The 24,168-nt window shown below is 36.0% G+C and overlaps 5 protein-coding genes across 6 annotated transcripts; 2 read left to right on the top strand and 3 right to left on the bottom strand.

The window, feature by feature from the left end:
- On the top strand, positions 1,435 to 5,918 carry LOC105168540 (sucrose synthase 7-like). The gene is made up of 15 exons (XM_011088670.2): positions 1,435 to 1,567; positions 1,684 to 1,816; positions 1,919 to 2,073; positions 2,160 to 2,352; positions 2,445 to 2,563; positions 2,673 to 2,889; positions 3,001 to 3,096; positions 3,185 to 3,358; positions 3,444 to 3,560; positions 3,642 to 3,808; positions 3,888 to 4,112; positions 4,219 to 4,785; positions 4,879 to 5,017; positions 5,232 to 5,389; positions 5,475 to 5,918. Exons 1-15 carry the CDS (start codon positions 1,488 to 1,490, stop codon positions 5,623 to 5,625), a joined length of 2,691 nt encoding a protein of 896 aa, XP_011086972.1. The 5' UTR covers positions 1,435 to 1,487; the 3' UTR covers positions 5,626 to 5,918.
- On the top strand, positions 6,653 to 8,362 carry LOC105168538 (glycine-rich RNA-binding protein 4, mitochondrial). The gene is made up of 4 exons (XM_011088665.2): positions 6,653 to 6,990; positions 7,379 to 7,447; positions 7,544 to 7,650; positions 7,945 to 8,362. The coding sequence occupies exons 1-4, from the start codon at positions 6,684 to 6,686 to the stop codon at positions 8,026 to 8,028; spliced, it is 567 nt and encodes a 188-aa protein (XP_011086967.1). The 5' UTR covers positions 6,653 to 6,683; the 3' UTR covers positions 8,029 to 8,362.
- LOC105168539 (protein REVEILLE 2) lies at positions 8,394 to 11,929 on the bottom strand. Of its 2 annotated transcripts, none has more exons than XM_011088667.2 (6): positions 11,599 to 11,929; positions 10,522 to 10,651; positions 10,325 to 10,436; positions 10,134 to 10,195; positions 9,604 to 10,038; positions 8,394 to 9,496 (listed from the first exon to the last, which is right to left on the bottom strand). In XM_011088667.2, the coding sequence occupies exons 2-6, from the start codon at positions 10,597 to 10,599 to the stop codon at positions 8,813 to 8,815; spliced, it is 1,371 nt and encodes a 456-aa protein (XP_011086969.1). In that variant the 5' UTR covers positions 10,600 to 10,651; positions 11,599 to 11,929; the 3' UTR covers positions 8,394 to 8,812. The 2 variants fall into 2 exon arrangements, with proteins under 2 accessions (XP_011086969.1, XP_011086968.1); XM_011088666.2 differs by having other exon boundaries at positions 10,522 to 10,635; positions 11,599 to 11,928.
- On the bottom strand, positions 13,146 to 16,603 carry LOC105168537 (TITAN-like protein). The gene is made up of 7 exons (XM_011088664.2): positions 16,111 to 16,603; positions 15,882 to 16,008; positions 14,964 to 15,273; positions 14,760 to 14,836; positions 14,571 to 14,616; positions 13,949 to 14,370; positions 13,146 to 13,661 (listed from the first exon to the last, which is right to left on the bottom strand). The coding sequence occupies exons 1-7, from the start codon at positions 16,386 to 16,388 to the stop codon at positions 13,641 to 13,643; spliced, it is 1,281 nt and encodes a 426-aa protein (XP_011086966.1). The 5' UTR covers positions 16,389 to 16,603; the 3' UTR covers positions 13,146 to 13,640.
- LOC105168536 (rhodanese-like domain-containing protein 8, chloroplastic) lies at positions 18,154 to 22,441 on the bottom strand. Its single transcript, XM_011088663.2, has 8 exons — positions 21,903 to 22,441; positions 21,334 to 21,387; positions 20,990 to 21,139; positions 20,620 to 20,779; positions 20,316 to 20,407; positions 19,681 to 19,784; positions 19,096 to 19,365; positions 18,154 to 18,817 (listed from the first exon to the last, which is right to left on the bottom strand). The coding sequence occupies exons 1-8, from the start codon at positions 22,260 to 22,262 to the stop codon at positions 18,673 to 18,675; spliced, it is 1,335 nt and encodes a 444-aa protein (XP_011086965.1). The 5' UTR covers positions 22,263 to 22,441; the 3' UTR covers positions 18,154 to 18,672.

Genomic DNA, 24,168 nt, shown 5'->3' with positions numbered 1-24,168 from the left:
AGGGGTAAATTTGGGTATTCAAAAATTCGTATGATAATAGAATTTTCTTTTATAAGAGTATAGATATAGATATAGTTGAGAGGAATTAGAATTGTTAAAATAATCTCCAATTTTATTAGAATTTTGTATTTTTAATAACTAACTTTTATTTATTTATACTAATATAAGAAGAAAAGCCCATCCACACTCACAAAAGGTGGTCAATGACACCAGTCATACCACCGTACTAATTTTTTATGAAGTCAAAAATGTGTTTTATGATAAAATAACTAACTTATTCAATTTTTAAAATTTACATTAAATGACAAATTATTTTTTTTTTGTTAAGGGAAAATTGCATTTTATTCCTACACAATAGGTGTGTTGTATTTTTATTCTCATAGTTTATGGGCTTAGCGCATTCAGTCCTATAGAATAAATAGTATTTTTGATCCCATAAGATAAAATTATAGCACAATTGGTCCCATAGGATATACAACTTTATATCCTATGGGACCAAATGTTCTACAATTTTCATCTACAGGACCAAATATGTCATAATTTTTATTATATGGGACCAAAAATGATACAGTATTTATCCTACAAGACTAAATGTGCTAAGTCACAAACTGTAGGATTGAAAATGCAACACACAATATCGTGTGGGATTAAAAGTACAATTTTTTCTTTTATTAATGTAATGTACTGATTTATACATTTTACTCTTATTTATAATATATTTTAAAAGGTGAAAGATTATTTATTATATGCACGTAAAAACGACATACCACAATGACTAGTTAGTAAAAAAATACTTAAGTGAAGGTAAATAGACACAAACACTAAATGGATTAGCAAGTTTACATACAGTATAGATTTGCAACTATTAAATTACAACACTCATTGCTAAAATATGATTTGATATTCATAATTATTTTAATCTTTTCAAAACATAATTTCAAAAAATTCAATCATTTTCAATATTTTTTAATCATCTCTGAAAATAGTTATCAATTATTAATCACATTCTCGAATGCACCTTTTAAATCTTTTGCAATTTTGCATTCATCAAAACTATTTCAAAATAATTCCAAAACATTCTGTAAATATTTCAGTAATGACTAAAAATCACTCAATTCAAAGAGCCTACATATGTTTTAGCATTCAAACACTTTACTTAAAGAAAAGAATATATTTTCATGAAAGACATCACAACAATAGAAATTCTTCCCCTCCACTTCTCAAAATTTGGCAAAAACAAATCCAAATCTGCTTATTATTTACTTCTTAAAGTGAATTCTTTTCTCTTCCCCACAATCAGTCCCAAAGAATGTTCTTTTCTCTCTACTTTCATTGGCTAAACAGTTCTCCAAAATATTCTCACTTGCATGTCTACACTTCCCATTTCTCTCCTATATAAACAATTCCATTGTTCTTCTTCAAAGCCAACAACCCCCACAAATTCTCAGCTTGCAATCACAGCTTTGCGCTTTTCATATATCAGTTCAATGGCTTCAGTTGCTGCAGTGGATACAATGCCTGATGCCTTGAGGCAGAGCCAATACCATATGAAGAGATGTTTCGACAGGTATTTTGATGACTAGTTTTTCTTGTGTTGTTACAATTTGGAAACTCTGTTTGAGATGAAATGTCCTGAGGCTGACATTTGAGGTTGTCGTTGGGGTTTTGGATAAAATTGTGAAGGTTTACTGGGATGGGAAGAAGGCTGATGAAGTTCCAGCAGTTACAGGATGAGGTGGAGCAAGCCATTGAGGATAAGGTTGAAAGAGCTAAGGTTTTGGAAAGTTCACTTGGTGATATCTTGAGTTCAACACAGGTGAGCTGATCCTTTGGTTTTGGCTACATTTTTCAGTTGAAAGACATCCTTAGAGGAAATGGGGTCTGAAGATTTGTGGATGTTGCAACTTAACATAAGCAGGAAGCAGCAGTTGTGCCGCCTTTTGTTGCTTTTGCGATCAGGCACAACCCCGGGGTTTGGGACTATGTCAAGGTGGATGCCGGTAGTCTTTCTGTGGATATAATCACGTCGACTGATTACTTGAAGCTCAAGGAAATGATCTTTGATGACAAGTGGTGAGTAGTTGAACAACATAAGTAAGATTTGCATTGGTTTTTCTAAGAGGTGTTTCTGAAATCTGAAATGTAATGTGTGTACACAGGGCAAAGGATGAGAATGCATTGGAGATAGATTTTGGTGCATTTGATGTTGGAGTTCCAAGACTGGCTCTCTCGTCTTCGATTGGTAATGGACTTGGCTACATCTCAAAGTTCATGACTTCAATGCTCGGTGGGAAAACTGAGAGTGCAAAACCTTTGGTTGATTACCTGCTCACTCTTGATCGTAATGGAGAGGTAGGAAAATCGAAGATTTCATAATACACAACTGATTCAGGAAACGTTAATATTATCTTTTTGTTGCCTGTTCTCTGGATCCCAATCGGCAGAAACTTATGATCAATGAGACTCTTAATACTGTTGAAAAACTCCAAGAAGCATTGGTGATCGCAGAAGTTTTCATATCTGCCCTCCCGAAAGACACTCCTTACCAGAATTTTGAGCAGAAGTAATGACATTTTGACTTAGTCCCTTTCTCCTTATCAATCTAATGATCTGACAAAACTAACATCATTATCGAACTTAGTTCATTCACTTCCACTGTTTGCACATTCCAGGCTTAAAGAATGGGGCTTTGAGAAAGGGTGGGGGGATAATGCAGAAAGAGTTGGACAAACAATGAGGATACTATCTGAGATGCTTCAAGCACCAGATCCTATAAACACAGAAGCATTTTTCAGCAGGCTTCCTGTTGTATACGACATTGTTATCTTCTCCATACATGGCTACTTTGGGCAAGCAGATGTCCTGGGTTTGCCTGATACTGGAGGCCAGGTGCGTGGTCTCCGTTTGGTTATAAGTACTTAGTTACTGCAATAAAGATTTTGCAAATGGGAAGTTTGTACTTGAGGGTAGAGTTTCAAATGCACGAAAAATGTCGAATAGGTGGTTTACATTCTTGATCAAGTCAAAGCTCTAGAAGAAGAGCTGCTGTTAAGGATAAAGCAGCAAGGCCTGAATGTGAAGCCCAATATTCTTGTGGTGAGAATGCTGATAAAAGTTTGCCCATGATTGCTTTTTACATATAAACTTGGAGATGGCTCAAGGTATTTACTGCATATGTGTGCAGGTGACTCGTCTAATCCCGGATGCGAAAGGGAACAAATGCAATCAAGAAATGGAGCCTATTGTTAATACCAAGCATTCGCACATCCTCAGGGTTCCATTTAACACTGAGAAAGGAGTTCTTGGACCATGGGTCTCCCGTTTTGACATCTACCCTTACTTGGAAAGGTTTTCTCAGGCAAGTTCTCCGTAAGGATTGATTATATGTAAACAAGCTTCCTACCATAGACTAACCATTTTTCCTGTCTCTGCCATTTGACTAGGATGCTACTGCAAAGATCCTTGAGCTGATGGGAGGTAAACCAGACCTTATAATCGGGAACTACACGGACGGAAACTTAGTTGCCTCTTTAGTGGCTAGCAAACTTGGAGTGACTCTTGTGGGTATTTTTTATCAACTTCTATGCTACATCTTTTGTCAAAGCAATGAAAATCTAAGTGAATACATGTTTTGTTCCAAGGGAACAATTGCTCATGCTCTGGAGAAGACCAAATATGAAGATTCAGATGTCAAGTGGAGGGACTTAGATTCAAAATACCATTTCTCTTGCCAATTCACTGCTGATCTGATAGCAATGAATGCTGCTGATTTCATAATTACCAGCACATATCAAGAAATTGCTGGAAGGTTACTATTATTACGTTTAATAGTTGTGAGTTATATACATTGTTAGGCTTCTGTTTACGGATCTTCTTCAACTTTTCAGCAAGAATCGGCCTGGACAATATGAAAGCCATGTGGCGTTCACGATGCCAGGGCTTCATAGGGTAGTTTCGGGCATCAACGTGTTTGATCCAAAGTTCAACATTGCTTCCCCTGGAGCTGATCAGTCTGTCTACTTTCCGTTCTCGGAGAAACAGAAGCGATTCACCAAATTTCAACCTGCCCTTGAGGAGCTACTCTTCAGTAAGGAGGACACTGAGGAGCACATGTAAGTCAATCCATCAGTTTGCTCCGAGACACCAAATCTTGGCTCGTGACAAAACCAAACTTGTCTGAATAGAATTTAACTGAAAAACCTTGTGTTTCTTGAACAGTGGATTTCTTGCAGACAGAAAGAAACCAATCATCTTCTCAATGGCAAGATTCGATATTGTCAAGAACATTACTGGATTAACTGAGTGGTACGGGAAGAATAAAAGGCTTCGAAACCTAGTCAACCTCGTTATTGTAGGAGGATTCTTCGACCCATCCAAATCACAAGACCGCGAAGAAATGGCTGAGATCAAGAGAATGCATGCCTTGATTGATAAATACCAACTCAAGGGTCATATAAGATGGATAGCAGCTCAAACTGACAGATATCGGAACGGTGAGCTGTATCGGTTTATTGCAGACACTAAGGGAGCTTTTGTGCAGCCAGCATTATATGAAGCATTCGGCCTAACTGTTATCGAAGCCATGAACTGTGGACTGCCCACATTTGCCACGAACCAAGGAGGGCCAGCAGAGATTATAGTCGATGGGATCTCAGGCTTCCACATTGACCCCAACAATGGTGATGAATCAAGCAACAAGATAGCTGATTTCTTTGAGAAATGCAAGGGGGATAGTAGATATTGGAATAGAGTGTCTCTAGCAGGCCTTAAACGCATAAACGATTGGTCCGTTTGCAAGAAATCACATCCAAGATTCTTTAGTATATATCTTCTAGACATGTCTAACAATATAATATACACTATCCTGTTGTGTGGCAGCTATACATGGAAGATCTATGCAAACAAAGTCTTGAACATGGGATTAGCCTATGGATTCTGGAAGCAGTTGAACAAAGAGCAGAAACAATCGAAGCAACGATACATTGATGTGTTCTACAATCTCCAGTTCAGGAAGCTGGTAGGTTCACTGAACTACTACCACTCTCTTAATGAAAGCAAAGCCAGATAAGTTTTAGTGATATAATCACATAGAAGTTCTTGAAGTTTGAACATATTACAAAAAACCACTCATTTGGAAAGTTACACTTACACTCATTCAAGAATTTTTTTATAGGATGCCTAAGTGGAAGTCTAATATCCATGTCTTAACGAATCCAAGTTGAACGGTACAGGCCAAGAATTCAACTATCCCTGGTGAAGAAAGCAAAGCAGAGCCAGCAGCGGCACCAACACCGGCACCAGCAGAAAAAGAAACAAAGCCAGCACCAAAACCAAAGGCACGAGATTCAGCTCCACCGGCATCAGAACAAACAAAGAAGCCAGAACCAAGGCATGTATTCGATGAGATTTAAACTCTCCTTCACAGATCCATTCTAGTTATAGCGTATAGCAACTGATCCAACAAGAATAAGCAGGATTGAAGATGTAAAACAAGAGAGAATTCAGAATGCCGAATACTCAAGAATAACTCGTGCAGCTTGTGCCGGACACTGGCTATGTCTTTGCATCTCTACCTCAGTCATCATCTATGGCTTGCTGAAGCTATATGGGATGTTTAAAAGATGAGAGCTCGATTGAAACCACAGAATGCATGAAGAGGCAAGTATGAAGAAAACGGGAGGTGGCAGCCTAAATATGCATGTAAAAAGCAATGGAAAATAATGGATTTGATGCATTCTTTTCTTCTACTTAATAATGTGTTTCCACACAATCATGGGATCAATCTATAATTTAGACTTCTTTCCACTTACTTCATATGTGATTTTGTCTCTTGAAATACATGGAGTATGTATTTATAGGTAAATGCATCACTTTTGGTGATGTACAAACAATTATCCAATGTTAATAAAAATTTAATTTCCCAATTCTCTTATTTTGGATTTTTATAAGAAATTCTACTTTTATAGGATATTTCATTTTTCATTATAGGTTTTTTTTTTTTGTCTATTACTATTTTTCTTTTAATTATTATTTTATTTTGGCGACGGTCTTTTCTAATTTTTTTTTTACTATATTTTATTAGTGAGAAATTATATCCCTTTGAGAATTGTCTGTCTATAACTATACCCCTTCTATTATGTTTTGGATAAAAAATTATTGACACCAATTGAAAAAAAAATGCATATACTTTTAGTTTTACATCATTCAGTATTTAGTATAAATTATTCACAAAATATCATAATAGTATTCTAATTCTTGGAAGTTGTAAGGGGCAAATGTAAATATATATATATATAGAGTAAAAATAGTTTATTGTAATGAAATGTTATTTCTGTATTATTATTGAATGAAAAAACTAATTATGTTAATAAATTATATGGGGTGATGAATGAGTCGTCAAATTAAAAGTTAATATATCTTTTTATTAAAAATATTATTTTTAATTAAATTCTAACGAAATGCGTACCGTTGTAAATATTGAATTTTTAGGAAAATGCAAAGTAATTTTATAAGAAAAATAAAAAAAATAATTTTATATATTTAGAATCGATTTAAGTGTAATTTATTGGTGGATAAATCTGACAACCTAAATGAAAATTTTGAAAATGTGTTCAGAGGGACCTAAGTGATATTTCCCGAAGGTTGAGGGATTTCTGCAACAAACGTACCTAAAAATCCTTGGTATGCTAATCGCTTCACTTCAGACGAAGGCAATCAGACCGGAGAAAATGGCCAGCACCACTTTCCACCACCGCATTCTTCCACATGGTTTTCTGGCGCCATCACCGCAGGCGGCGGCTCCACCAGTTACGTTATCGAAGTTCGAAACAAAAAGGCGTCTTCACTCCCCACCTGCCCCTCTGCTGTCTGCCCGCAGCAATCTTCCATATCGACTCCAAAATTGTAATTCCCACGTGGCCTCATGTCTTCCTTCTTCGTCTACGCCTTCGTTTTCTCCGCCGAGATCTCGAACAAGACTCTTCGTTAGTGGTCAGCTCCTTCTCTCTCACTCAATTTCATTTTCTGTGATATTGTTTATTTTGTGGAAACCCTTAGAATTTGGAGGCTAAATTCAATACTTATCACTGCATTATTGTTTGTTTTATCCAAAAGAAGCAATTTTGTTGTTTTTCCCTTTTCCGGTTAACTTTGTTTCAAAGTTTTGTGGCATATTTGTTGAAAATAAGAATATGGGCACATCTTCAGTATGAGGTTATTTTACATTCATGCAATGCTTTGTGTGTCAGTGATTGTACCTTGATCAGAATCACTCTTCTTAGCATCCATATCAATTGTGGGTATGGCGATTGGGAAATGAATTTTTATATTGAGTTTGCCACTTTGTTCTTAGCGTGGTTTGGTATGTCTCTGATTTCAGGACTCTCGTTTAGGACGACGGACGAGAGCTTAAAAAATGCATTCAAGAACTTTGGTGAGCTTGTGGAAGGTCAGAAATTTATTACGAATTCTTCAATGAAAGCCCCCTTAGCAAATTTGGATTTCAGTGATTCTAAATTGTGTAAGCATGTGTTGACTCTTGTAGTGAACTTGGTGATGGATAAAATAGCAAATAGGCCGAGAGGCTTTGCATTCTTGAGATATGCGACGGAAGAGGAGTCTAAGAAAGCTATTGAGGGAATGCATGGGAAGGTCAGTATACTCTTATCACATGCCCATATTCTTGTTATTTATGAATGCAACTCCTTAGTGTGCCCTGCACATTACAGGGAGTGTATGATCAAGATGCAGATGAACTTAATTTTCTGAGTGTCTATCGAGAATACTATTTGAGTCCTATAAGACCACCACCCTCTCTGTTTGTTGACATTCAGATGAAAATGCTTCTAGTGTTGTAAGACGCTTGTAGCAAATCTCCCACCCCTCTTTCTTGCTTTAATATATTTCAAAGTTACTGCTATAATTTCTGTTGCAACTTATCTGCAGTTCCTGGATGGTCGAGTTATTTTTGTTGAGGTCGCAAAATCTAGAGCTGAGCTTCGTCAAGGATCCAGCCAGAACCCTAGTTAGAGCTGAACTGGTGTTCTGAAAGTACCAAGCCTCTATTCTTGACAATGGCATTCAAGAAACCGCCACTACTGCTAACAAGACGATAGTCCTCTGTTCCCATATACTCACCTTGAACTGATTTTCTTGTATGTTTTGGTCACCTGTGATTCAGCGGATGATACAGATCAGTATCGGATCTTCAATTCGCTATTTTTCTGCATAAAGTTATAGTAATGTATACATTGGTATTCTCCTCACGTTCTGTACCTTCAATTTTTAATCTACAGGAAAAATGTTAGAATATGAGAGATACCTCTTCCGGTGTAATCTATAAAACCCTTGATAGTCGTTGAAAGAGTGGAATTACAAGTTTGAATCATATCACATATCTGGGAAAATGAAGACTTGTGTATTTCCCCATTTGTTGAGAAAAACATCAAACAAGAAGTTTAGTTACAAATGTAAAATTATCAACTCACTCATCTTCTAGCAAGAGAACTGCAAATGTACCAAGAAGTAAATCAATGAGCTGCGAGAAATTAAATTATAACAAGCAGCTCCTGCTCAAGACATCCACCATACATCACTGTCTAAAATTAATGGCGACAACCCGGTCATAAATCAAGAAAGTCGTCATTTGCAAGCACGGATATTTCTATCCTGGAACCACCTATATTAGCTTAAGAGTAAGACTTGTCTTCTTTACACAATTGCAACTCTGCATGGATTGACTTTACTGACTTGCATGTGCAATCACCTGATACAGGTTAAGGGTTAAACGAAGTAGGACTCTGCTGAAAATGTGCTAAGAGCAAACACGAGCTCTTTGGCCCTCCCTCTCCTGCAGCAAAGACATGGATGATCTGCCATCCCTCTCTGCCAAACATCGCTTGTATGCCACGAAACCTTTTGCAGGTTCCTTTTTCCCTGTATCAAACAAATGCTTTCCTTCAGATGCTTCATTATTTCGGTTCTCAGTGTTGGCTTCACTAATTGGAGCTTTTGGACCATTTAAAGATCCATTCAGCTGAAGCTGTTCACTTTCTAACCCTTTGCCAATGAGAGAACATTCAGCATTCTGTGAGGCAACTTCCTGGCAAGATGAGGCAGACGGGTATACCACACCCTGGTGCCACATCCACCAAGGCAAACCAAACACGTTCATCATATGGCAATGTATGTTATTCAGCGGATGCTGTGGTAAGCTGCTAGGAATTACACTTTTCGAATCACATTCAACAGTATCTTCTAGATATTGGCTGGTTGATATTAATGCCCGATCCTTAACAAGCTCATCAGCATTATTGTCAAGCTTCTTATCAATGATATCAGGTGGTAATGATTGAGAATTCTCCACAACTTCTAAAGACTGTTTTGAAGCATCTCTGACCATAACTGTCTTTCCAAATAGTTTAATCCTTGTATAAGGCTCTTCAGCTTGTGGAGAATCTATAGCACATTCTGCCTCTTGAGGGAACAATTTGAGTTTCTGCACCCACACAAAAAAATTCCATAAGGCCAAATATATATTAATATTCAAATCTACATGAATATATATCAGGTTCAATGGCTGATCAGATAAGAATAGTAGAATACCATGGGTGAGTTTTTATCTGGGACCAAATTGGAAGATGTTTTCATTGATAAACGAAACCCATTCTCTTCATTAGCAGATATCTCTGATGTTATGTATTCGTCATCCCTCTCAGGAAGTAATGAGCAGGTAGAGGGTGCATCAATAGAACATGAAGCTGGTGAAAGGCAAGATTCATGCATCTCAGCAACCGTGGATTCTAAAGTATCAGAGCCAACCACTGACAAAACTGAAGTAGGAGATAAGTTGTCCTTCTCAGGAACAGATGCATCAGGAGAATGAGATATTTCCAGTCGATTAGGAACTGTGATTTCTCTATTCACAGGATCAACAAATTTGCGAGGATAAGGATGCAGAGGTTTCTTCTTGGGCCGAGGAGGAGGGATCTGAATTGGATCCAAAGACCCTTCAGCATCCATGCTTGAGTCCCGGGTAACCTAAAATTAAATGAATTTGTTTTTAGGTAACAAGGTCTAACCTTAGCAACCAAATGCAGATATAAATGCGGGCTACACTTTGATTAGTAGCAAACCTTAGCAAAAAACTTTTGGGCATGACTCCGGATTTGGATGGCTGTCTTGGTGCCTACATATTCTGCATAACAACGACAAATTACTAGAAAGCTTTATCATTCTGTAGAACAATATTTATTCTGATAAAAGAAATAGAAGCTTGGAGAAGAATATTTCAGGCCAGTGTTTGACCACCCTACACCAAACTCACCTTCAATATGGCGCCAAGCACGACCGTACAGCTTTAAAGCTTCAAGAAACTTTTGATGTTCTTCCTCTGTCCATCTTTCTCTCTGTTTAGTGATTGTGTATGGCTTTCTCACCTAATATAGAGAATAAAGACATCTGGTTATGCAATAACTCTTAAATGAAGCACACAAGTGATACGATCAAGAAAGTGCAAGATACCTTCAGTGTATAACTACTTCCGTTAGAACGCAAGGACTTTGATTGACCTGCCACAGATTCCAGCTGTGAGTTAACCATAAAAGATGCATCCTCGCTAGTGGCTACAACTTGTTCCTGTTATGTTAAACCACTGAACGATGTGAGACTTCCTAACAGCAGTGAGCGCATGTAAGAACTTTTAATGAGACTGAGAGCATTCCAGATTCATCTGCTATTTTTCTCAGATGAATCATGTCAAGCTAAGAATAAGAATGCCCATAATCTGCTAATCCAAGTATCTCCGTGCTGCTATTTTGCCATTCTCAAAAACTAAGCGGCAGTAAAAATTGACAGCTACAGTAAACTAAATTCGGTGACTGCAGTGACACTGCAGAAACAGAGAGCCATTTTATTTCTTGGATAGAGTTTATGACACACGAAACAATAAATTTCCTTTACAGCTCACTTGAAAATTCGATGATCTAAAAAGAATGGATTAATTAATTGTTTCATTATCCAAGTCGAGTAACATGATTACGATCTCCCCGGTAACGATGAAACCAAGACCAGACTCATTCCATTCTAAGAGACCAAACAGACACAAACGGGTACTTGGAATACATAAAGGAAAAACACAAAAGGAAAAGAAGAAAAGAAATAAAGCAAAACAACACGGATTGTGCTTGTGGGAATGTGAGCATTTCCAGAAAGTAAGAACGTGGTATATAAGCAGGTTCCACAAAAGTACACCAAAGATTCACCTGAAGTCAGACTATTAATCCTATAGAACCACATAGTCCTAAACAATCTGTACTACTCCATTACTTTTTCACAGCATAATTCAGCGTCGACTAGAAGCAAGAAAAGCAGAGTCAATAAACCAGAACTCCAATCCCCTTTCCCCACCCCCAAAAAAAAGAAAGGTAGAATAGCAGAGCACTATTTTGCACAGATTCTTGAACATAGATAAACAAGTAAGCAGAGCTCATTACTTCTCCTAACCACGCCAGCAATGCAGATAACAACCATAAATCATAACTGTGTAAGCAAAATAATCGAAAAGAAAAACATGGGATGGGATTCCAAGAAAGCAGATACCTTAGCTTCAGCAACCATAGCTCCAGTCACCGCTGATACCAAAAATATAAAATGGGATCGAACGAATGATAAAAATCCAGCTCGAGAAAATATAAACAGCCACCACACGCTTCTCTGCTCTATCAAAACACTAGAGGAGAAGTGTGTGAAAGGAGAAGAGAGATTTTCTTTATCGAGTGCAGCATATGCACAGAGAGAGAGAGAGAGAGAGGCCAAGATTTTGATTGAGGTGGTGAATAAATGGAGATCAACAAAAAAAGGAGAAAAAATGAAAGGAAGAGAGGAGAAGAACAAGAACAGGAGGAGGCAGCCACATAGGATAAATGCTGGATTTATTATTTTTCCTAATATAGTAATGTTTGGTTTTTTGTGTAATAAGAGAGGAGAAGTGTGTGAAAGGAGAAGAGAGATTTTCTTTATCGAGTGCAGCATATGCACAGAGAGAGAGAGAGAGAGAGGCCAAGATTTTGATTGAGGTGGTGAATAAATGGAGATCAACAAAAAAAGGAGAAAAAATGAAAGGAAGAGAGGAGAAGAACAAGAACAGGAGGAGGCAGCCACATAGGATAAATGCTGGATTTATTATTTTTCCTAATATAGTAATGTTTGGTTTTTTGTGTAATAAGATTGGAAGGGAAGACTCCAGAAGGTGTAGGAGGGAGAAAGAATCTTTGGTGGTGGGGCAGTGGGGAGCTTCTGTGGTTGAAATGAAATGGGTCCTTGACACGTGTCCTTTCTGCACTCTATCTCCAATCTTTTTCCAGATGAGTATTGTTTTGTATCTCTCTCTCTCTCTAAAAGGAAAGATCTGGATGTCTATTTGTCTCTCTCTTGATCTTTATGACTAATAAGAGGGAGGACAGTTGTTAGATGATGTCGTGGAAGGCGTTGAACCAATAGTTGAGCAGTTAGTCACGAGGCCGAAAGCCACAGCCACAGCCCCAGACGGAAATGGATGATGTTTGTATAGAGGGGGAATTGGGATGTTTGTTTCGACTCAATTTAAAGATATTATTCATCCCATTTCCACTGCATTGCACACTTCCACTTGTGGCTCCAAATACACCCCAAATTCTTTCTTCCTCCAATCCCACTTCTTCACCCTCTCATGACTATGGGCGTGAACAATCAAGAAACCCTCTATTTGACCCAAGGTTGCATAATTGTATTCTCACTCAAAATGCAATTTAACCTGTTCAATTATAAAATTAAACAAATATTTAAAAATATGGAATAATTTTGTTGTAGTATTAGTGTACAATCTAAAAAGTAAATAATACATTTATCATATAATAAATTCATCCTGCACGATCCAACCTGATCTTTTGGTAAAGGTTACATCCCAAGGCCATGTTCGTACGCAGTTACACAGTTTAACATATAAGTTGTATCAAAACTCAAGGTACTATTGCATACAAAATATAATCTCAGTCAGGGCCCCGCATGACTATTCTAAATGCCAATTAATGTCCTTGCCTCAATGCTAAATGACATCATACCACACTTATAATACGGACATTGCTTCCTTTGACATTTTGGGCAATTTAGGACCATGTAAATGTAGGAAACGTGTTCCATGACCTTGAACCTCATGCAACATCAATAGTTGCAATTTGATCATTAAAAAGTTAGAGAAGAAAACATCCATACTTGCCAAACTATCACATTATCCTCTAGTTTACTCATAAAAATGTTTGTCTAGTTCAATTTTACAGTAATCTGGCCAGCAAACGTGGATATACATATAACAGTTGTTGGGGACTATCAAATTTCACATGCATTTTCTTCGTGTCTTTGTTAGAAGTAGTAGGGCGTTGAAAAACACATCAACCGTTTGGACAAAACTAATGCTGATTGAGCTACAATTTTGAACTTCAGGATATATGCTGTGATGCAGCTCCTTTCAATAGTGTTTTTATCTACTTCATCTCCCTCTCCAAAAGAATACTACCTAAGCTAACTCAACAAGATACAGATAGAGCTGTTACATCTGTGATTCTCTTGACACAATTGCTTGATGTTGAACTTGTTGGTCAAAACTATCATTCACTTGCATCTTTACGCTGCAGCAAAAAGACAGATGAGTCAGCCGAGAAATTTACCGAAAGAGAAACCAATCTTACGATTTAGCGTATCCAGCAGAATCATATAAAACTTAGTACCTCAATGAGCACACCCCACTTACAAGATAATGGACACAATGTCAAAGCTTCATCAGACATGCAGATGAAGCAGAATTGCTTAAAGGGATTGGGGTGTAAATACCGGAATAAGTATATGCAGTTAGCCTCATCAGGCGCATACTTGAGGAAGAAATAAAGATAAACAGGGCCTGATATGCAAATCTTACCATTCTTTTGCTGATATAAGGCTGTAATGGCATGAGCATCTCTGATTGATGATCAGCCTTGTGGGTTGCTTTATTCTCCGCCTGGAATTCTTTTCGAGATTCTTTTCGCGTGCCAGACTGCCAAACTCTACCAAAATTAGGGAGCCAATTAGCATCAAAATTGTTATTAACATGTCCTCCTTTACTCTCCAACTCCAATTCAAGTTTTCTTCTCTCTGCCCAAGCAGCTCCAACACGTCTTTGGTTCAATTTTGAGGACTTCCCTGCTTTAGACGAAACATGACCCCTCAGTTCTGGTTTCCATGCAAGATCAGGCTTATTTCCTTTTGTCGCATCAAACCAAGGTGGAGGTGCTCCAGTGTGAACATTTCCTTCAATGCCTTCTTGAGATGTAGAAGAAATTTGCGTCAATTTTGGGAAACCTGTACAAAAAACAGAAACACATATGAAACATGCAGCACTATGTTAAGCTAGCAAGATATAAACAAGGCAAGGAAGAGGTATCACAGAAAGGCAATGATAAGAAGTGACATAAATAAAATACAATACAACTAGCACGAGAGATTTACGAGGTAAATAAAGACAAGAATTTCGAAAAACACAAGGCAAATTAACAAATTACCCAGAGATATGTCCTCTCCATTAGCTATTCTTACTCCTGGGTAAACCTGCTTGAGAAACATTAATGTAACAAAGGACAAAAACCTTTCGCCATTTCCAAAGGAAACGACTATGCGTGACCACCAAGAATCCTTCTCAAAGTAAGGTACAATGATTATAGCCTAATAATCATGCCAAAGAGTAAACTTACAGATCCACTAGTAAGATAACCACAGGATGAAGATTCCCTTGCAAGAGAATTGGAGCAATGACGATTTTCCATGTAATCTGTAGGCATATAAGACAAATAGATTAGCAAGACCATCTGCAATCCTGCAGAAATGTGTGATACATGAAACCACACCTAGATACATAAAATAACCATAAGTTACAGATAAAATCTATCAAAGAAAACCTGTTGAATTCTTCAAGTACTCTGCATGTCTCACTTGTATGCCCCCAGACATATTATGTAAAGAAGGACCAGCCTCTGATAGAGAAGATAATACTGAACCAGATACCTGAGCTCTCTCATTCGTATAGCTATGTAAAGGCACAACACCATTTGTAACGGAAAAATTAAGAACATTGACATTATTTTCTTGAAAACTATTAACACAGTCAGCATTCAGTTCATTGTGGATATTATTCAATGGTTCAACAACAGGTACAACTGATTTGACTTTAGAAGCTTCAGTCTTCAATGACCTGCACTTTTTCTCCCACTGCAAACACAGAACCAAAGGGGCTAAAGTATCATTACAGAGTTGTAAGGGTGCCATAAAATATGAAGTCATCTGAAGCAATAAAAAGATCGTAAAACAATTAAGTCAATAGAATCAAGCATATATCAATAGAAGTAAATTTCTCAAAGTCAAATGAAATAAACAAGAAAAATATTAATTCACCAAATTTTTGCCCCCACAAAAAAGGGGGAGAAACACAAAAGAAAGAAAGGCTATAGATAAATTGTATGGCGTAGGGGCGTAAAACAAAACTTCCTACAGTTTCCTAATGTTAGATATAAATGTTTATCATCTCATCAACAATAAAAACCACATATATCCTTAATTGAAGTTCAAGTTCTGCTGCTAGAGATGCTGTGTTTTGTGCTTTTATGTCGTGTTGCAAAATTTCCTAATATTAGAACTCCAAATAATCTGCTGAACTCCAGGAAATCAAGCAGCATTCTATATGTTAGGAGTATACACGCCAGCAAAATAAGGTACTGCATTACAGACAATATTATGCATCAACCGAAGTTGCGGTTTTCAAAATTAACTTGGCTTAATCAAATTACTCGTCAAGGAAAGTTGTAATCAGCATAATTTACCTTGGCGTAATCCACCTCAGAAATACGAAACAAGTCGAGGCGGTCCATTCCGCCTCCGTACTTCCACATAAATCCCTTCACACTCTTCCAATGCTCCACGCTCGCCAAATGCTCAATCGCATTTCCACTGAGGACCTCAAACAAAAAATCAAACAAAGCAACAGCAACGACAATTATATATTCCGATATTGAAAACAATGAAGCAAACAAAACTCTTTAAGTTACTGACCAAGCAAAGTGGCTATCGAGCTCCAGAATGTCGCAACTACAGAACGGACACCACAGGCGATTTTGGTGCGCGTGCTCAGGGCGAAGAAGCATCGGAGTTTTGAGGAAGAATTTCACGTCGGTGAGCTTGGATTGGAAGCGTGTGAGGAGCGTGGCGAGTGAGGTTTTGTGGTTGGGGAAGTAATTATGGCGGCGGCCTTGGTTTTGGTTTAATCTACAGACCTCACAGTATTCGAATTGCTGCTGTTCATTGCTATTCTTCTTCTTCTTCTGATTCATGTCGCAGTTAGGGTTAGGGCTCCCCTATATGAGTTTTTTCAACTCAATTGATGCGTATGCTATGAATTAGTATATGCTTATTCTCTAAGTAGGGCGCGATAAGGCGGCGCGCCACCGGTTGAGGCGGTTGTCCCCTGCCGGAGATCCACCAGTGGAACAGGGGTGTTCCGGGTAAAGGATATTCCGCTCCGCTAATTGACTTCTGAATTATAGAAATTGCGTTTTCAAATACTTTAGCGATTAATCCACAAACATTCACTGTTTTTCAACAGAATTATAAAAATTAGGGATAAACTCTCCTCCACCATATTTTAACGTAATTATGCATAAATTCTTCAAAATTTGAAAAATTATATTTAATGCTCTTAAAATTTGCTAATACTTTTAAATTATTATAGCAAATTTTCAATTCAAAATATAATTATTCACACAAAATTCATAAATAAATTACAATACTAGCAATAATATGAACAAATAAATTTGTTATAAATTTAAATAATATCTAGAAATGACTCTAATTCCCCTTCTTTTTGAAAAAAAAAAAACTCTGAATCTTTCTGTTCAAGGGCTAAAGCCTTTTTTTTTTAATGCAAATTCAGAATCTCTTTTGAATTTGTGAAGCAAACAATAGATCACTTTGAAACTTTCGAACTTATGGAGCAAATATTCTTACTATATATTTCAATATCTCTTTTCGCAGTTTTTACTTTCTCCAGTGTATTTGAATTTATAAATTTAAATCTGAACGAGAGATTTCAAATGACTCTATTTGAAAGTAATTTGAATTCCATCCGTATTCATAAAATATAGTTCAAAATTAAAATGGATTCTTTAAATTTAAAGTTATCCAAACATGTTCAAAGAATTTGTTATGAAGAATTTGAGATTCATTTTAATCCAAATACAGACTTGTTAAATGTACTAAAAATTTAAATTTACTCCTATTTTGTTTAAGTTTATTGTTATTTGAAATTAAAATAACATATTAGTATTTATTTTGTTATTAATTGAGTAAAATGTGTATTGATAATTATTGTATTTTAAAAAGATGACCAAACAGTTTTTGTATGTGAATTTGAACAGCAATGATAAATTTTAATATAAAGAAACAAATTATAAGATTCAAAAAAATAAAAAGCATTATTAAAAATTATACACACAGGAACTACAAATCATCATTCTAGTAGTATAAAATATAATAAGGACTTAGGTATTCAAAATTTTTGTTGGACTTGAGCATCATAGATTTGGACATGAATCAGTCTCCCAACAATTGGTAATTGAACTTTTTTTACTTAATTAGCAAATATAAAATTAAAAAAAATGTATTTATTTTGAATCGCTTTCTTAAGTCCTAAATTAGTATAGACTTATTGCAGATTTATTATTGTGAAAAACTAATAATTTTTTAAATAATAAAATAATTTTATTGTAAAGATAGTTAGAAATAATTACTTACAAAAAATTATGAGAATATTCAAATTGAGCTTCTTAAAATAAATTATCAAAAAAATAAAACAAGAACAATAAAACTATCATGCTAATTCCAAGAACTGGTATCTTTAAATATTATATTTGATATTTTAATTTAATTAAGTTAACCTCAAATTGAAATTTCAAATTTTAATTTAAGAAATTAAAAAAAAATGGAAGCTTGTTATTATACTTAACAACTCGAGAAACGACAAACATAAAGTGACTTAATTTTATGTTTTCTTCAGCGCTAAATGAAAAGCACAGAGGAGGAGAATGATCTTACAACCAACAGACCATCTCTGATCTCTAATATGTGTTCTCATGATCAACATATAATCATAACATATCACCAACCAATTTCCATCTATCAACTTACATTCAATCAAAGTTTACAATATCGATCATACAACGAACAGACATTGTAACAAATAAAAAAATAAAAGGAAAAAAATGGAGGAGGATACCGCGCAGATTAGAAGAAAGTATGCTCGCCTTCAGAAACTGCTAAAATGAGAGTCTCTAAACAAGAGCGAAAGAACTCATGGTTGCCGATTAAATCTAACAATCTTAGAATAGTATAACACAGTTAATTGCATCAACTTCAACTCATCTGAGTATGGTTTGAGGTCAAAACTCCCAAGATTCATGCCTTGTCGTTCCAGCCATCGCAAAATGTCATCCTGTAAATATCAAGCAAGAAATGGCTGTGTTGTTCTGATGCTTGATTGCAAGGTAATTGCACAGGCATTACTTTCGTGTTCTATTGTCTCCAAATGAATTTCAACACCACGTCCAAAAGTACTAATCTTCACCTGCTCTGCAACTCAAGATCTCGATACGTATGCCATTTTTGATATCTTTGGTGCCCGGGTAGTACAGGCCTGAGACGAGGGGCAGACGTGCACTTCATGCAGCAGCATCCTCTGAAGTCATCCACACATTTCAAACAGCATCTGCAATGAGGTATACGGGCATTGTCACTACAAGCTATTAAGGAGAAAAAAGGCCTGTGGAAACTAGAAAGTCAATTTTTTTACTATGAAATCAAACACCTAGTCGTCATCATTATGAAGCATCTGCAAAGTAAAAAGATCGCTTGAAGGGTAGAATGGGACCAGAATCAACCAAACCTTGTGTCATGCACGTCTATTAAACCCTGGCTTCATCATAAACAGTTTTTACGAAAAACAAAAACTAGTGGGATGTTTCTCTTAGGAAAATGAAGACTTACAGGAAGAGTAGGTTGCAATCAAGATTTGCACAGTTGCGATGCCTCAACTCAGATACTTGAGACTCACATATGTAGCATTTAGCAAAGGAATGGGACACTTCTTGCTCTCCACTTGCCGCAGCACTGATTTCCGGCTTGTAGGCCGAAGGTGGTAGAGAAAGACGTGCATCAAAAACAAATAGATTTCCAACCCATCCAACCGAACCTTCATTTTCAAGATAATGAGAAACACCTCCTTTTAGAGTATACAATCTTTTGAACCCCTGTTGCCTGACAATGAGAAGCCTATTAGTCCAAACCATCTACTCCTTCCTTGGAACAAAATATGAAAATATATATATATATATGTATATATATATATATATGCAGCCTTTATATCATCCTTGTTATGGGAAAATAGACCTTAGAACATAGCTGTTAGTTGAAATTGCTTTTGTATGATACTTGTAGTCCAAGAAGAGGAGGACAAATGTACACATAAAGTTGAACTGAGTGAGTTTATGTTCGGAAGCAAACTGAAAGATGCACACAGGAAAATATAAAAGAAAACAAGAAACAAGTTAAAACAACATTAAAGGGATCGACCTAAGGATTGTGGAGTATACGTCACAGCGAATCCCTCCTGTACAGTACATCAGTATATCGGTCTTCTCTTGATCAACATTAGCTAAAGGATCCGAAGCAATGACCTGTTAGTACAAGTTATGTTTAGTAGTCATCTCTAAGAGAATATTTGACCAAAATAATTATGCTAAGCAGGAATAAAACTTCTCAGTCTAAATGGATCATATCCATGACAACAATAGTGCATAAAAATGAGACAGTACTCGCAATTTCAACTCTAGAACAAAAGGGAGAAAAATGAAGCAAATGCTAAGACAGGTAGAAAACAGTATCTACATTTATGGCTTTACTTTCCACTGGGATCAAAAGTATTTCGATGTAAGCTATCACAGCCGATTCTGAGAATTGGGAAAGGGTAAATGCACAGTATTATCTTACAGTCATTCTTATCCTGAAATGACGTTGGCGGCCAACATTTCACAGTTTATAAAGTGGTTTAGATCACAGAATTTTAGTAACAGTTGACATATTTACAATTTTAGGTGTGCCACCCCCAACTTACTGCACATAGATAAGATGATAACTTTTTCATGGATGTAGAAGTGATACGACCATTCAGAACATGATTCAATAGCATATCAGAAGATGCCCCTTGCCTCTGTCTCAGATAGGCCAAACGAAGTGCTTCGGAAGCAATCAACATCTGGACGCTGTGCCCCCCGGAAGTGACCGACATCCCATTCATAACCTAATTACAAAGGCTTTATTACTGGCTAAAATAAAAAACGAAGTCTTAATTACAAATGAAAACAATAACTTTTGAAGTGGTTTAAACAATTCATGGTACGCAAAACCTAAAAGGATTGCAAATAAAGAGAAATTTAAAATGCATGAAACATATAACAGCTCAATAGATGGACACAAGCAGCAAAACTTAGCTATTGTTTAAAAGAATTATACCGTTTCTCACATCGAGTAGAATGCAGTTGGTTTTCGGTGTATTTAATGAATTGTCAATCTTATTTACTGCCTCCAGCTTGGTTCTCCATTCAGATGGTGTAAGAGGTGTAGCACGCATTGAAGGGTCAAGCAAAGGGAGATGTGAGATGCCCTCTTCCAACTGTGAACAAAATATAGGTTCAAAGATGGTTACTACGACATAAATTCCTTAAAGGACGAACAATGCACTAGAACAGCTACACTAAAATTGTGAAACAAAAACAATAATTTAGGATGACCCATCACTCTCCCTGAAAATCGTTTTGCATGGACTCAGGAAATTTAACAGAATATAAGAGGGGTGAGGAGGACCTATAGAATAGTAGCTTGCCTGTACAAGTGATGGCTTGTACCGCAGCTTCAACTTTGGGAAAGCATGGCCACTTATAGCTGGAGAGATCTGAACCAATATGTCAGAAAATCTATGATCTTCCTTTAACCATTCAACATAGGCAAGGGCGTCTTTAGACGGTCCACTGTACTGCACAAGAGCGTCCGGCAAGAATAGGTCAGCAAATATGCTGAATAAGAAATATTCATTGAAGAATTAACTTTCCCAGTATGAAGCCAGCTACAATCAGATCCATATTTTATGACCAAAAAATACTTGAATTTTGAAACAAGAAACTAATGTTTCTGAAAGATCGGAGAAGAATGAGAAAGGAAAAGGAATACCTGTGCATTAATCCCTTGCTCATTCAAGTATATACGACCATGTATATCACGACCCTATCAGTATCAAAAGGAATATAGTTAGTCACCCGTATCCATATGAACCACATATGAAAGTAAAAATTAGAAGATTTTGAAACCATATATCAAATAAAAACAACACAATCTCAAATTATACATGAATTATCTCCTATCTTCCTTCAATTCACCGAACAAAGAATCATCTGGGAGAAACAACATCAATGAAGTTGGATTCGAAATTGGTCGGAATCACTGTTGGATTACTTTCTGAAAGCCAACTTGTAGGCAATAAACTCAAAATCCTGTGCTACAAGAAACTGGTCTTTTTCCTTGCAATAAAGTCAGACAATGATGATATACATTATTCTCCCTGAGATTTCTATGCAGTTCTTCCAACTAACTTAAATGGGTGTGACCAAAACCTTCAGTACACTATAAATAACAATCAATGAAAAGAGAACCAAGAACATTGCAGCAGAACAGACCTACATAATAACATAGTGGCCATTAAAAACCATCAAAAAACACACATGAAAAATTAGGAATAATACCTGCATGAAGGAGAGGTGTTTAGAGACCTCCTCTTCAGGGTCTTGGATAAACACAAACCGGTAAAAATTGACCACTATGAACTCATCATCCTCGTACTCTTTACGAGCACCAGCCTCTACCTCCACCCAGTTCCCATTTGAAGATGAAAATGCCAAAAGATTGAAACTTTCTCCATATTTCCAAGAAAATCGACTCCCACTACAAAAATTATGTTTATATTGCAGAGAGCTGAAAATTTGGGTTCGGTTGTTGAGAGTGGAGAGTTCCTGAAAGGAACCAGTGGTATATTTTTTGCTAGTGGGTGTGGAATTGAGTGAGAATAAAGGGTTCCAGGTGATAAGAGCATAAGAGAAAGCCATTGTCGATGGCCACCCGAAGCTATGAAGAGATTGCCACACGCACGCTTCCAGTTCAAGAGGAGCTCTGTTCTTGACTCCAGCTCCAGCCGGTGCAAATTTGGATTAGATTAGAGATAGAGGAGGAGACTGCAATTTCCAAGTTGGAAGGATATTTTATCATTTTTATGAGTTTTTTCACCAATTCTCAAGTAATTAAATTTTTGGCACCTACATAATAAGATTTTGATTTCTAATAATGTTCCGTATTCTCAATTTTGATCTTTTTTTTTTTTTTGTATTATTAATCCTTTTGTCAGTTTTGCCATCCAATTTAACGACGGTCTTATTTGAAATGCACTCATCTTTTTAGCAATCAAAATACACCAAAATTAGGGGGAAAATCATTAAAAACAAAAAGAAAAATGGGCAATTTCCTAATTTATATAACCAATCACCTGTCATCTAGGTAGGAAAAATGGGTTAATTTTTCTTCTCAAATTGATCTGACGTGTGTTTTATTTTATGTGAGACCGCCATTCATTTGGACAGGCCAATTAACTTGGGAACAATTTGCAAGGAAAATGAAAAAATTAGAGATTACTAAAATCTGGATTAAAATGTGATTGACCTCAATTCTCTATGCCCATTGAATGATAATTTATTTTGGGATAAATTATAAAGGGCTCATATGAAATTTATTATAATTATAAATTTTTTTTTATTATTTAAAATTTTATAAATATCATTTGAATTTAATGTTTTTTTAATAAATAGACCCATACAAAAGAATAATTGTAATTATGATAAGTTTCAAACGAGTTTATTATCCTTTCTTTAGAACATTGAATCCACCTCCCCCCAAAAAAATAGAGTATATCATGATATCAAAATAGTTTTATTTTAAAGGATAAATTAAATATGAAATTGAGGTATTCTCATTGTTTTATAAAATTATAAATATATTTTTTAAAACTATAATTGTAATTTTTATCAATACTGCTCAAAGACAAAATCTAACAGATGCACTCTTTGATAGATTATTTTGATGTATTTATAATTTTATAAAAATTAAAAAAAATTATGTCCGATAAGAGGTGTCGATATAATTAATCATATTTAAAATATATTGTCTTGAGTGTTATAGTTACTTAGTATTAAAGGGTTAAAGGCAATTTTCGTTCTCCAACTTTAGTCATTTCTTATTTTAGTCTTTTAATTTTTAGTATTATCAATTTAGTCCTATAACTTTTTAAAAAATGCTCGTTTTAGTCCTCCAACCAGATTTCGGCAAATTTTGGATGATTTTTACACCTCTACTACTTTAAATTATGTATTTTTTAGTCCATTTTCACCAATTTTGCATCTTTATGCATATGTTTACCCATGATCGCCTAGAATGGCTTTAAAAGAGAGATTTAATAAGATTTTGGATGAACAAATTGAACAAAAACCTTTCTTTATTCAAGAAAAATTTGAAATATAATATAGATACTTTCTTCCTCTATAAGAGTAAACAACTGTTTAGCCTCTTATAAAGGATTATACTTGTTGAGGAAACCCCTTAAAAACTGAGAATTCAAAACTACAAAAATTTGGAAATTCAAAATATTATGCTTTGAAGAGTTGGAGTATCTTTTACGCCCTAAGATAGGAAACAAAACAGGGTTGTGTTGTTTTGTTGTTAAAAGAGGCAAGGGCCTACGAACCATCTACTGCGGTAATGTGGTTGGAGAAAGTCCGTAAAATCGAGAATTTGAAATACCCGAAACAAGACAGTCAAAGAAAGTTATGAATCTCTGGAGATTTAATTTTATTTCAAAAGCATATGAAGTCAAACTAAGAGTATGTATATGGACTATAAAAGATATTCCAACATAAGAGCAAAGTGGGCATTGATTTGGCCTAATCTGGCCAAATGCCCAAAACC

The sequence above is a fragment of the Sesamum indicum genome, linkage group LG8 (genome assembly GCF_000512975.1).
Source record: "Sesamum indicum cultivar Zhongzhi No. 13 linkage group LG8, S_indicum_v1.0, whole genome shotgun sequence".
Lineage (NCBI taxonomy): Eukaryota > Viridiplantae > Streptophyta > Magnoliopsida > Lamiales > Pedaliaceae > Sesamum > Sesamum indicum.
Note: the sequence above shows the minus strand (reverse complement) of the source record. Positions and strands in the feature narration are given on the sequence as shown.